This window comes from Octopus sinensis, linkage group LG19 (assembly GCF_006345805.1).
Source record: "Octopus sinensis linkage group LG19, ASM634580v1, whole genome shotgun sequence".
In the NCBI taxonomy this organism is placed as follows: Eukaryota; Metazoa; Mollusca; class Cephalopoda; order Octopoda; family Octopodidae; genus Octopus; species Octopus sinensis.
In genome coordinates, this window is record NC_043015.1 from 28,642,280 (window position 1) to 28,656,094 (window position 13,815).

Consider the following 13,815-nt stretch of genomic DNA (forward strand, 5'->3'; position numbering starts at 1 on the left):
TGTGTCTGTCTGTGTTTCCCTAAAAGTTGAGAACTACATAACCAATTTCATTCAAATTTTACACATGCCTTACTTAGGGTCCATGTTTTTTTAATGGGCAAAAAAATGTTCAACTTCTTGCCTCGGACGAGCCCATAGCAATATCATATCTTCTCCACTATGATTCCCTAAAACTTGAAAAGTACATAACCAATTTCATTCAAATTATACACATGCCTTACTTAGGGTCCATGTAGTTTCATGGGCAAAAAAATGTTCAACTTCTTGCCTAGAGCGAGCCCATAGCAATATCATATCTTCTCCACTATTTCAGTGTTACGTGTTAAAAGTGAAACAAAAACATTTCTCTATTTTATGTCAGATACTTTCACTTTAACAATAAAAGTTAGAGATAATAATAACAATTGAATTATATGCAGTAAGTAATAATTACAATCAAACTAAAGTATAATATAATCGTAACATAACAAAAGTAAAAATAGCAGTTGGTATAAAACTGCATCAATGACTTGAACTTGAATAAGTGATTTCACATGAATGGGAATAAATCAAAAATAAAATTAGTGTGCAGTATTGGAATAGCCCAGATGGAGCTGTGCACATACCATTTACCACGGCTTTTACATTAGATTATTTGCTAATTAGCTAGCATTAAGTTTGGCTGCATGTAATGTCTGTTTTCTCGAACAGCCACTACTACTGAGTACTGCTGTTGGTTTATTTTTTTATACATAAAAGACCATAGCTTCAACTGCGTACTGCTTTTTGATTCACCGTAAGGATTGTTGTTATTATTATTATTATTGTTTATTGTTATCACGTTTGTTGGTTCCTAGTAAGGGAAACGTTGTTGTGTTACATTTGTTAAATAATTGTAAACTGTAACCCTCCTTCTTTGGGAAAAGGGCTTTGGTTATTGTTTAAAAATTGAATTGTGTCCCTGTTTGGGGAAATTGACAATATTTTCACTGTTTATACAGAAGCATTTTTGTTAGAATGCCTTCGATAGAAGAAAGTCCAAAAATGAATTTCGCTGCAGCCGTCGGCGGGCGCGACCTCATTAAAATTAAAATGGAAGAAATACAAACCTATTTCGGATTGATCACAGACAAAGATGGTGAATCTAGGATAACACCACCAAACGAAATAAAAAATTAAATTAAAGAAAAGACTATTGTCTATAAAGTATACAATGTAGAGAAAAAAAAGATTTGAACACCTGGAGGAAAGCACCATCGTAAAGTGTCTTGGTGCGACTATGAAAGATATCTAACCAGAGGCAATAAATTCACCACAATAGAAGCCAGGTTCGAGTCAACGGAACGTGCAAGGGAGTACTTGACTCGAACCTTGCAAAGTGGAAATATTTTATTTTTACCTTTATATCTGGGACGTAGGACGTCCCGGATTAAAATTAAAAATGTCCCCCCAGAAGTAGAGGTAGGCTGGATTGTAGCCACACTTCTATACAAGAGGGAGGACAAGATACAATTGATCGAAATTGCAAGAGACAAGCCTACAATTCCAGTCTGTTATATATTTTGAATGTTGTTATCACTAGCGATATCAAGATATAACTTTGTATTTTGTATTTTATGTGTAGATGTATATATATAGATGTACATGTAATATGTACACATATATACACATATATACATGCACTAGCACTATGACCCGGCAATAATGGGTCATAATGCTAGTAATAAATAAAGATATTTTTTTCAACTAGCAAGGAAAATCATTAACTAATACTCGCCCGAACTTCTTTTATAATATGGAGCAATATATGCATGAAATAAGTAAATAATTAATGAACACATGTAAATAATTAATTAAGTAAATAATTAAGTAAATAATTAATGAACCCAAGTGTGATCGTTGCCAGAGCAGCAAACTGCCTTCCGTTCCGGCGGCACGTAAAAAGCACCCTTTGAGTGTGATTGTTGCCAGCGTTGCCTTACTGGCACATGAAAAAACATTCAAGCAAGGTCGTTACCAGTGCTGCTGGACTGGCACCTGTGTAGGTGGCACGTAAAAAACACTATTTGAGCATGGCCGTTGCCAGTACCACTTGACTGGCCCTTGTGCCAGTGGCATGTAAGAGTACCCACTACACTCTCGGAGTGGTTGGCATTAGGAAGGGCATCCAGCTGTAGAAACTTTGGCAGATCAGATTGGAGCCTCGTGCAGCCATCTGGTTCACCAGACCTCAGTCAAATTGTCCAATCCATGCTAGCATGGAAAGTGGACGTTAAACGATGATGATGATGATTCTTGTTCCACTTATAGACAGAACACTCCAGAATATATATTAATCATTCTCTCTGTTATTTTGAGAATGCCAACTTTGCTACATTACTAATTCGGCAATTAAGGCAGTGAGCTAGCAGAATCATTAACGTGCCAGGGGAAATGTTTGGTATTTCGCCTGTCACTACATTCTGAGTTCTAATTCCACCGAGGTCGACTTTGCATTTCATTCTGTTGGGGGTCAATAAAATAAATACCGGTGGTACACTGGGGTCAGTGTAATCGACTTGATACCGACTCCTCAAGCTGCACTTGTGGCAAAAATTTGAAATAATTATTAATTAGACAGTGCATTAATTAGACATATGCATGGTATTTATATGTATATAGTGTGTTGGCTGTTAACTTTTCAAAAGTTTTGTAACATCAAAATTACAGAATCAATGGAATTCTTCAATCAAGATCCAAGACTAAAATCCCTGAGGTTAATATGAGGGCTCAAGAATTTCAAATGTCTATATTTAAAAGAAAAAAGCCAGATGCAATTAACACATACATAGGCACAGGAGTGGCTGTGTGGTAAGTAGCTTGCTAACCAGCCACATGGTTCCGGGTTCAGTCCCACTGCTGGCATCTTGGGCAAGTGTCTTCTGCTATAGCCCCGGGCCGACCAATACCTTGTGAGTGGATTTGGTAGACGGAAACTGAAAGAAGCTTGTCGTATATATGTATATATATGTATATGTATGTATGTGTGTGTGTGTTTGTGTGTCTGTGTGTTTGTCCCCCTAGCATGGTGTGTTTACGTCCCCGTCACCTAGCAGTTCGGTAAAAGAGACCGATAGAATAAGTACTGGGCTTACAAAGAATAAGTGCCGGGGTTCGATTTGCTTGACTAAAGGCGGTGCTCCAGCATGGCCGCAGTCAAATGACTGAAACAAGTAAAAGAGTAAAAGAGAGAAAAAAGAGAATAATGATTAAATATTTACTGAGATGCTTTATTAATATAAACAGAAATAAAACTTACAAGCATTGATTTCACTTTATTCAATAAGTAAATAACGTTTACAGGCAACAATAAGTTTATTGTTAAAATAATAAAAGATACGTTCAAGAGTGTAATATTTTTCCGTAAATGTACAACACATACAAATTGATAATGTTGATTAAAATTAAAACTTATTTACGTTATTTACAATTGACAAGAATTTGTCCTCATCTTGTTTGTTGTTAACACATTTCAGCTGATATTCTATCTAGCATTCATCAGGTGTCTTGGGGAAATTTCGAACCTGGGTTCTCATTCCTAAGGTATTTTTCGATGTTGCTGTTGTTGTTATCATCATCATCATCATCATCATCATCATTATTCAGGCCACTGCCTGGAATTGAACGTGGGCATATGGCGTAGTCGTTAAGAGCACAGGCTACTAATCCCAAGATTCCAAGTTCGATTCCAGGCAGTGACCTAAATAATGATAATAATAATAGTAATAATAATAATAATAATCATAATAATAATAATAATAATAATAATAATAATAATAATGCAGTACCAGGCAGTGGCTCTCATGGCTTCTCATCTTAACTGATTGGAAGTGTTATCATGTACATTGTTTTGTCTTGGTATGAAAGATTGGCTTACAAAAATATTCTGCTCAATACCACAGATTTGCTTGTCAGTTGTTTGACCTTAACCAGTTGATCATGTCCCTTAGTGGCTGATGATATGTGCATCTCTGATTACGAGCAGAAGTAGTGGGGGAGCATCATAGCCATGTGTTGAGAGGGACTCTTCAGGGTTTGAATAATTCACCTCTGGAAACTTGGGTGTTTCGTTCAACATCCTTAAACAACCCTTATTCAGGGACCTTTTGAGCTGGATGGGCTACTCGACCAGAAGAAAATTCTAAGTGGGCCCCACCTGCAAGGTCATGTGCTGTTTATCTTGATATGAGATCACCATGTCGCACACATATGGTTGTGATGCATGTGCTTAGTGTACCCTTATCAGACAGGTAGTCATGATGGGTATATTGGGCTTCGTATATTTTACCCCAGTATCACTATGATGGCATGCACTGCTCTCTCACTCAATAATAATAATAATAATAATAACGACAAAATCGCAAAATACCTTAGGTATGAGAGCCCAGGTTCGAAATTTCCCCAAGACACCTGATGAAGGTTGGACGGTATATCAGCCGAAACATTGTGTTAATAACAAACAAGATGAGGACAAATATCCATCAATTGTAAATAATGTATTTAATTCCTCATCTCTTAAATATAGAACTAAATTAAAACTATTCTTATAATCTTTCATTGCATAGATATGTCCATGGTCTTGCACAATTACAACTATAATGCTTTAAGTCATTCTACTTAAAAATATTGTAAATAGATTTGCTCAGTTACGTTGTCTACATAATACAATCTAGTATCCCATAAGAGAAAAATCTTTGACAAGACAATATCATCTATATCGTGGGGTTTGTTACTTTACCAATGAAATGGATCATTTTAGTTCGGTCATCAACAACTAAAAACGTGAATGGGTGATTGACATCAAATTGCATCCCAATTCTCGACATATAATTTGAGACCACCATTCCACTTGCAGCAGCAGCTTCCGTTCCTTCTTCATTAACATCAACAAATGCTTTATGAAACATTTCACTGGCATAAATATTCTTCTCACCACCAGTCATTCCAGATAAATCAGCTTTTTGAGGATCAAAAATATCAGAGAGTCCAAGCTTTTTCAAAACATCACCCAACTGAAAACTACTCTCTAAACGAAATTTTGGCATATTTAATTCTAGAAGCATCATTTGAAATCCTTTTCTGTCTATAATATCTTTGAGAAATTGAGCATTAATCTCCTTCTCTAAAGCAGCAAGACCATTGATTTCATTGGGAAGAATTACAAACATACTAAATGCTTTTCCTATATAAGGTAACTCAACCACTTTATAGTTGTCGCTTATTTTGGTATTAAAATCTTCAGATTTATACATAAAATCATGAGATACAGTCTTGTCAGAACTTAAATAAAACTTTCTAGATTTTGTTGCATGTTCTGGGAATTTTTTAGCCCACATTCCTTTAAAATACACAGCATTAATAAGAACTAGAATTGATTGAGGTGTCAAACTACCACTTGGTAACAGATCGGTAATTTTGTTATTTGTGTTATTCTTTACCCAATCATTAATAGTAATTCTTGTCTTCTCAGCATTTGTTATGAAGTCTACATTTTCAATATCTGAAAAGAAATATTTTACCATGTTGTTCTTGTAGTCTTCAGAAAAAGGGAATTTTTCACTGGCATACAAACGATTCACTGAATTGAATGTGACAAGTTTATCTGATGTTTTCAAAAGTGAAAAATATTCTTTAAAAGCCAAAGCGACAGAATCTAGATTAGAAGTTATCTTCAAAACATTTTCAAACTGTTTGGCAGAGTTTTGTCTTGCTCCCAAATAAACCATTGATAAAACAGTAGCAACACTGAATGGTGACATGAAGACATTTTCATTGGTTCCTGTAGCCACAGCTTGATAAAGACTGTTTGTAAAATAATCAATTGAAGCAGCAAGGTTACCGATGTCTTGTTTCTTTGCTGAGTCCATATCGTATATTGTCGTATCTGGAGAATATAGAATATGAAGAGAAAATATACAAAATAAATTCTTATAAACATTTGAGGCTACTGACCAGATCTCTAGATGGTGCAAAGTCCCCTTTCATCCCAAGGTAACATGGTGGTGGAACAATGTAGTTGACAGGGTCATTAGGGAAAAGAAACAGGCTTGGAAAGACTGGAAGAACGGTGGTAGCAGGGAAATGTATCAGATCGCCAGAAGGGAAACTAGGAGACAGGTTTACTTAGTCAGAGGGGAAGCAGATAAGAAAAAAATTTGTCAATGTTCTGTGTCGTGAGGACCAAAGACTTAAAGTGTTTTGTGTTGCAAGACAGTGTGTGAGAGAGAATCATGATGTTATAGGAGAGATATACACACACATAAATACATGCATGCATGTACACGTACACACACACACACACACACTCATGCATGCATATTTTTATTATGAGTTCTGTATAAATATTTCAAAATGTTGAGTTAGTATGAAGGACGTTGAGTAATTCTGCTTCAAAAAAATTAGACGAAACAGAAAACAATAATAAAATAACTTGTTGGATTTAGGAATGTTAAAAATCTCCAAACAATTATCAGATAATAGATGAACCGAGAACAATGGAATATTACATAAATGGAATAATGATTAATACTGACTATACACTGAAGCAGACCTAAACACACAGAGGTTCTTGCTAGCAGTATGAGAAGACAATTGCTTTTTAATGTTTACATGACTCTTGGCATGCAGAGCAAAGTGGTTAGTGGCATGTACTGGATGTACATGAGAGCCAAGAAGAATTGCGAAGCATTGAAGTCACAAAGGATTATAAGAAGCACCAAAGAGATGTAAAAGAACTGTCTGTGATGGGTTGGGTCTTTTGCACTGTTTGGGTGCAACACAATTTCCTTCTTTATTTCCAAAAACTATCGGCGTCAGGAACAAGAAAGCAACCTTAAAAAATATGACACTTTATTTCGTTATTTACATAAAGAAGACACGTTGGTAAATTGGTAGCCTCTTGGTGTAGGTACCGCAAGACTGAAGTTAAACATTTGTAAAGATGAACCTCACAACAACTCCAGCAGCAACAGAGCCGGTCAAATCCCAAGCGTCTGGGACAGGAGAATAGGCTGATAACACGTTAAACACGTCTTCTCTCTTCAACGAACGCCATAGAATTCTCGTTCCCAGTTTTTAGCGCATGTGCATTAGGGAACTTCCTTAGGCCTTTCCAGAAGGTTCCAGCCCCGCACACGCACACTGAAGAATGACGTCACTACAGAGATATGACTGACAAACTCTTAGGGGTTGAAAGAATTTGGTGTGGTGGTGGGTAGAGGAAGTGGTGCAAAGAGATTCCAGAGGTGAGTGGTTGGGGGAGTGGAATCTAGAATGTCTTTCAGAGAGAAATTTGAATAGAGCAGGTTTAGTTTTAGTTTTTAGCATCTATGGTAAGATAATGTATCAGATACCACGATATACTCCACCTGCTGGGAACCTGGCTAAAACATTGCAACATCCTCAAAAAAGGCTTCGGATATTTTCGGTTTGACCGGCAGTTTTTAAAAATAATTTCCACGTAACTATACACTTTTAAACTTCTTATACTGGTAGAATGAGTTTATAAGACATCTTTTTCTCTTGGCTTTATTGAGAAAATTCTATAGTTTGTGAGAAATTTGTTGTTTTTTTTCCTCCAATTTCTGCAATTTCAACTAATCAATGACGTCTATTGAGGTGAAAACATTCTGTGCCGTTTGAATATGTCCCTTGTTTAAGAAACAGATTGGGTTTATTTACATTTCTGAAGAAAAAAAGATAGCCTTCCCCCGTACCCCTTACCCTAAAATAGATTGAAATGCAATAGATCGATACTAGGGTCATAATTACAGGTGACAATTTCATATGACACCGCTTGAAAAAACTGCTGGTCAAAGTGAAAAGATCCAAGGCTTCCGTGTGCCTGGAAGTGATGTTGAACTGATTAGTATAATATCTACCTATACCTGATCATGTAAACCTCGACTCAACAGTATCCTGAACACTCCTATTCAGATTATTTTCCTAAGAGAAATTTATACAGAAATTTATTCAACAGATTGGTTTCTTTTTTTTTAAGAAGGTAGGATATGATTTTAGGGAGATTCAGTTGTTATTCTAACTGGTCTATTGACAACGTAGGGTTTCTCTCGTTGACTCACATCTGGATTTTGATGTCAGCCAAGTTTTCTTAAAGAATGAAAGCATTCGAAACTGAACACGTTGTTAATAAATAATTTCCATTGTTTTACTGCATACGAAAAACGTTCTTTTGAATAACTTGTTTTACTTTATGTAAAAAGGGAAAGTGAAAAATATTCTAATCTGTTGTGGAGAAGTTTTGTTGTGATTTGATTTTCAAGTAAAGCATGACAAAACCATGGAAGATCATGAATTGTGGATAGAATTTGTTTGGTAAGTTCGACCGTTGTCGCAATGAATGTGAAGTAATTAGTGTGGCGAGTTACTTCCCTTGTTGATAAAAGTAAAATGGTAAATCCTTAATTACATAAAAATGTTTCAGCTCGAAGGCTGCGGCCATGCTGTGGCACCACCGTTGAATAAGCTACACTAGCATGTGAAACCACCTCTGATACGTGGCACTTGATCAACAAGGGAGTTCGATGCCGCTGCCCGCATCTGTGTTTCCTGCCGAAAGGTAGGTTCATTTGGGACCCTGACATGAAGAGATCCAGTTAGAACGTCAAACTCTAAGATCGTTCAACCACTTTATTCTTCAGATGCCACGGAATATAATATGGACTCAGCAAAGAAAGAAGACATCGGTAACCTCGCTGCTTCAGTTGATTTTTGTACAAAGAGTCTTTTTCAAGCTGTGTCTACAGGAACCGTGGAAAATGTTTTCATGTCACCATTCAGTGTTACTACTATTTTATTGATGGTTCATTCTGGAGCAAGATAAAACTCTGTCAAACAGTTTGAAAATATTTTGAATATATAGTATGTTGATTGATAACTTTTCAAAAGTTTTGTAACACCACAATTATTAAATAAATGTAATTTTTTAATGAAGATCTAAGACTAAAATACCAGAGACTATCAAGAGATCTGAAGAAGGTTTAACGTCAATATTTGGAACAAAGCTATTAAAAGCCAGATGCAATTAACGCATACATTAAAATGGAATATTTACTGAGATGCTTTATTAATATAAACAGAAATAAAAACATACAAGCATTGATTTCTCTTTATTTAACCAGTAAATAATGTTTACAGGCAACAATAAGTATATTCTTAAAATAATAAGCTTGCAAAGAAAAGACACTTTAAAAAGTGTAATATTTTTCTGTCAATATATGGCAAGTACAAATTGATAATATTGATTTAGATTAATGTGGTATTATAATATATCATTGAATAAATATGACCTTGGTTCTACATAGTTACAATTATAATGTCCTAAGTCATTTTACTAAAAACAATTCTAAATAAATTTGCTCAGTTACATTCTCCACATAATACAATGTAGTATTCCATAAGAGGGAAATCTTTGACAGGGCAATATCATCTTATGTTGTAGGATTTGTTACTTTACCAATGAAATGGATCATTTTGGTTCGGTTATCAACAATTAAAAATGTGAATGGGTGATTGACCTCAAAATCCATACCAATTTGTGCGGAAACTGCCATCACGACCATTCCAGTTGCAGCAGCAGCTTCCGTTCCTTCTTCATTAACATCAACAAATGCTTTATGAAACATTTCACTGGCATAAATATTCTTCTCACCACCAGTCATTCCAGATAAATCAGCTTTTAGAGGATCAAAAATATCAGGGAGTCCAAGCTTTTTCAAAATATCACCCAACTGAAAACTACTCTCTAAACGAAATTTTGGCATATTTAATTGTAGAAGCATCGTTTGAAATCCTTTTCTGTCCACAATGTCTTTGAGAAATTGAGCATTAATCTCCTTCTCTAAAGCAGCAAGACCATTGATGTCATTGGGAAGAATTACAAACATACTAAATGCTTTCCCTATATAAGGTAACTCAACCACTTTATAGTTGTCGCTTATTTTTGTATTAAAATCTTCAGATATATACATAAAATCATGAGATACAGTCTTGTCAGAGCTTAAATAAAACTTTCTAGATGATGTTGCTTGTTCTGGGAATTTTTCAGCCCACATTCCTTTAAAGTACACAGCATTAATAAGAACTAGAACCGATTGAGGTGTCAAACTTCCACTTGGTAACAGATCAGTAATTTTGTTATTTGTGTTATTCTTTACCCAGTCATTAATAGTAATTCTTGTCTTCTCAGCATTTGTTATGAAGTCTACATTTTCAATATCTGAAAAGAAATATTTTACCATGTTGTTCTTGTAGTCTTCTGAAATAGGGAATTTTTCATTGGCGCACAAACGATTCACTGAATTTAATGTGACAAGTTTCTCTGAGTTTTTGAGAAGTGAAAAATATTCTTTAAAAGCCAAAGCTACAGAATCTGGATTTGATGTTATCTTCAAAACATTTTCAAACTGTTTGGAAGAGTTTTGTCGCTCCCAAATAAACCATTGATAAAACTGTAGCAACACTGAATGGTGACATGAAGACATTTTCATTGGTTCCTGTAGCCACAGCTTGATAAAGACTGTTTGTAAAATAATCAATTGAAGCAGCAAGGTTACCAATGTCTTGTTTCTTTGCTGAGTCCATATTGTATACGATAGTGTCTAGAGAATATAGAATATGAAGAGAAAATATACAAAATAAATTCTGGCAAACATTTCAGTATATTGTAGAAGACATCTATGAAAGCAATGTCTGAAATCTCTTCTGATCAAACTTTAAATTTAACTTTTACATGAACATATTTCGTACGGTAACACTCAATATGATTTAAATAGATTTTAAAATAATAAAAAATTTATAAGATTTAATAATATAACCATTTCTTTCTTCCATTCTTTATCTTGCATTTGGAACATACCTTAAAATGATGTTGAAATGTTTTAGTTTAAATACGGTGATTATTTTCAAAATAGATTTGAACATTATGTATTACATTTAGAATACAGTAAGGAAACAATAAAATTTGGGTTTTTGCATAAATCATTTCAGACCATTTTCATACAGAATTCTTAGATCACATTAGTGTGTTTTACACTCTCTTGAAATATTAAACAGAAACTGTTTTTCAGGAAATTCTTCTGCATTTCATCTCTTCATATTGTATATTCTTCAGATGCCAGGGAATACAATATGGACTCAGCAAAGAAACAAGACATCGGTAACCTCGCTTCTTCAGTTGATTACTGTACAAACATTCTTTTTCAAGCTTTGTCTATAGGAACCATTGAAAATGTTTTCATGTCACCATTCAATGTTGCTACCGTTTTATCAATGGTTTATTCTGGAGCAAGACAAAACTCTGTCAAACAATTTGAAAATAACTTTAAATACAGATCCTGTAATTTGGGGTTTTAAAGAATATTTTTCACTTTTGAAACACTCAGATGAACTTATTGCATTGAATTCAGTTAATTGTTTTAGTGCCAATGAAAAATTTCGTATTTCAGAAGACTAAAAGAACATTATTGCAAAATATTTCTTTTCGGATATTGAAAAGGTAGACTTCATGACAAATATTGAAAAAGGAAGAATTAATATTAATTACCATGTTGTAAGGCAACGAGATGCTAGAATTGTTAGTATGCTGGGCAAAATACTTAGTAGCACTTTGTCCATCTTTACATTCTGGTGTTGACATTGTCATTCTTTTGGGGTTGGAAAAATAAGTACCAATTGAGCACTTGTGTTGCTGTAATTGATTTACCCCTACAATTAAATTAAATCTCTTTACTGATTCTCGGTCTAATTAAAGGTATAACATTTCGGAAAATATATCAGACATTGTCATTGCTACCTTCAGAATGCCAAACTTAATACATAATTAATCAGAGAGTTTGTAACGTAACCACACATATGCATGGTATGAATATGGTACATTGGCTGTTAACTTTTCAAAAGTTTTGTAACACCAAAATTATTGAATCAATGTAATTTTTTAATGAGGATCCAAGACTAAAATACCAGAGACTATCAAGAGGGTTGAAGAAGTTGAAATGTCTACATTTGAAACAAAGCTAATAAAAGCCAGATGCAATTAACACATACATTAAAATGGAATATTTTCTGAGATGCTTTATTAATATAAACAGAAATAAAAACATACAAGCATTGATTTCACTTTATTTAACAAGTAAATAATGTTTACAGGCAACAATAAGTATATTCTTAAAATAATAAGCTTGCTAAGAAAAGACACGTTAAAAAGTGAAACATTTTTCTGTCAATGTATGGCAAGTACAAATTCATAATATTGATTTAGATTAATATGGTATTATAATATATAAATGAATAGATATGACCTTGGTTCTACACGATTACAACTGTAATGTCCTCAGTCATTTTACTAAAAAAACGATTCTAAAAATATTTGCTCAGTTACATTCTCCACATAATACAATGTAGTATTCCGTAAGAGGGAAATCTTTGACAGGGCAATATCATCTTATGTTGTAGGATTTGTTACTTTACCAATGAAATGGATCATTTTAGTTCGGTTATCAACAATTAAAAATGTGAATGGGTGATTGACATCAAAATCCATACCAATTTGTGCTGACATTAACGTCATGACCATTCCAGTTGCAGCAGCAGCTTCCGTTCCTTCTTCATTAACATCAACAAATGCTTTATGAAACATTTCACTGGCATAAATATTCTTCTCACCACCAGTCATTCCAGATAAATCAGCTTTTAGAGGATCAAAAATATCAGGGAGTCCAAGCTTTTTCAAAACATCACCCAACTGAAAACTACTCTCTAAACGAAATTTTGGCATATTTAATTCTAGAAGCATCGTTTGAAATCCTTTTCTGTCTATAATATCTTTGAGAAATTCAGCATTAATCTCCTTCTCTAAAGCAGCAAGACCATTGATGTCATTGGGAAGAATTACAAACATACTAAATGCTTTCCCTATATAAGGTAACTCAACCACTTTATAGTTGTCGCTTATTTTTGTATTAAAATCTTCAGATTTATACATAAAATCATGAGATACAGTCTTGTCAGAGCTTAAATAAAACTTTCTAGATGATGTTGCTTGTTCTGGGAATTTTTCAGCCCACGTTCCTTTGAAGTATACAGCATTAATAAGAACTAGAATTGATTGAGGTGTCAAACTTCCACTTGGTAACAGATCGGTAATTTTGTTATTTGTGTTATTCTTTACCCAATCATTAATAGTTCTTCTTGTCTTCTCAGCATTTGTTATGAAGTCTACATTTTCAATATCTGAAAAGAAATATTTTACCATGTTGTTCTTGTAGTCTTCTGAAAAAGGGAATATTTCACTGGCATACAAACGATTCACTGAATTGAATGTGACAAGTTTATCTGATGTTTTCAAAAGTGAAAAATATTCTTTAAAAGCCAAAGCTACAGAATCTGGATTTGATGTTATCATCAAAACATTTTCAAACTGTTTGGCAGAGTTTTGTCTTGCTCCCAAATAAACCATTGATAAAACTGTAGCAACACTGAATGGTGACATGAAGACATTTTCATTGGTTCCTGTAGCCACAGCTTGATAAAGACTGTTTGTAAAATAATCAATTGAAGCAGCAAGGTTACCAATGTCTTGTTTCTTTGCTGAGTCCATATTGTATACGATAGTGTCTAGAGAATATAGAATATGAAGAGAAAATATACAAAATAAATTCTGGCAAACATTTCAGTATATTGTAGAAGACATCTATGAAAGCAATGTCTGAAATCTCTTCTGATCAAACTTTAAATTTAACTTTTACATGAACATATTTCGTACGGTAACACTCAATATGA

General features: G+C 34.2%; 3 protein-coding genes across 3 annotated transcripts in view; all 3 read right to left on the reverse strand.

Moving 5' to 3' along the window:
• Nucleotides 1-4,247: 4,247 nt before the first annotated feature.
• Nucleotides 4,248-13,815, reverse strand: part of LOC115221998 (leukocyte elastase inhibitor) — a 42,151-nt gene continuing 32,583 nt past the window's right edge. Inside the window, exon 3 of the mRNA XM_029792109.2 lies at nt 4,248-5,902. Coding sequence (XP_029647969.1) covers nt 4,731-5,902 — 1,172 coding nt within the window. The 3' untranslated portion in view covers nt 4,248-4,730. The remainder of the gene's footprint in view (nt 5,903-13,815) is intronic.
• Nucleotides 9,132-11,267, reverse strand: LOC115222003 (leukocyte elastase inhibitor-like). Its single transcript, XM_029792113.2, has 2 exons — nt 11,055-11,267; nt 9,132-10,637 (listed from the first exon to the last, which is right to left on the reverse strand). The coding sequence occupies exons 1-2, from the start codon at nt 11,118-11,120 to the stop codon at nt 9,468-9,470; spliced, it is 1,236 nt and encodes a 411-aa protein (XP_029647973.2). The 5' UTR covers nt 11,121-11,267; the 3' UTR covers nt 9,132-9,467.
• Nucleotides 12,091-13,650, reverse strand: LOC115222002 (leukocyte elastase inhibitor-like). Its single transcript, XM_036511188.1, has one exon. It carries the CDS (start codon nt 13,631-13,633, stop codon nt 12,479-12,481), a length of 1,155 nt encoding a protein of 384 aa, XP_036367081.1. The 5' UTR covers nt 13,634-13,650; the 3' UTR covers nt 12,091-12,478.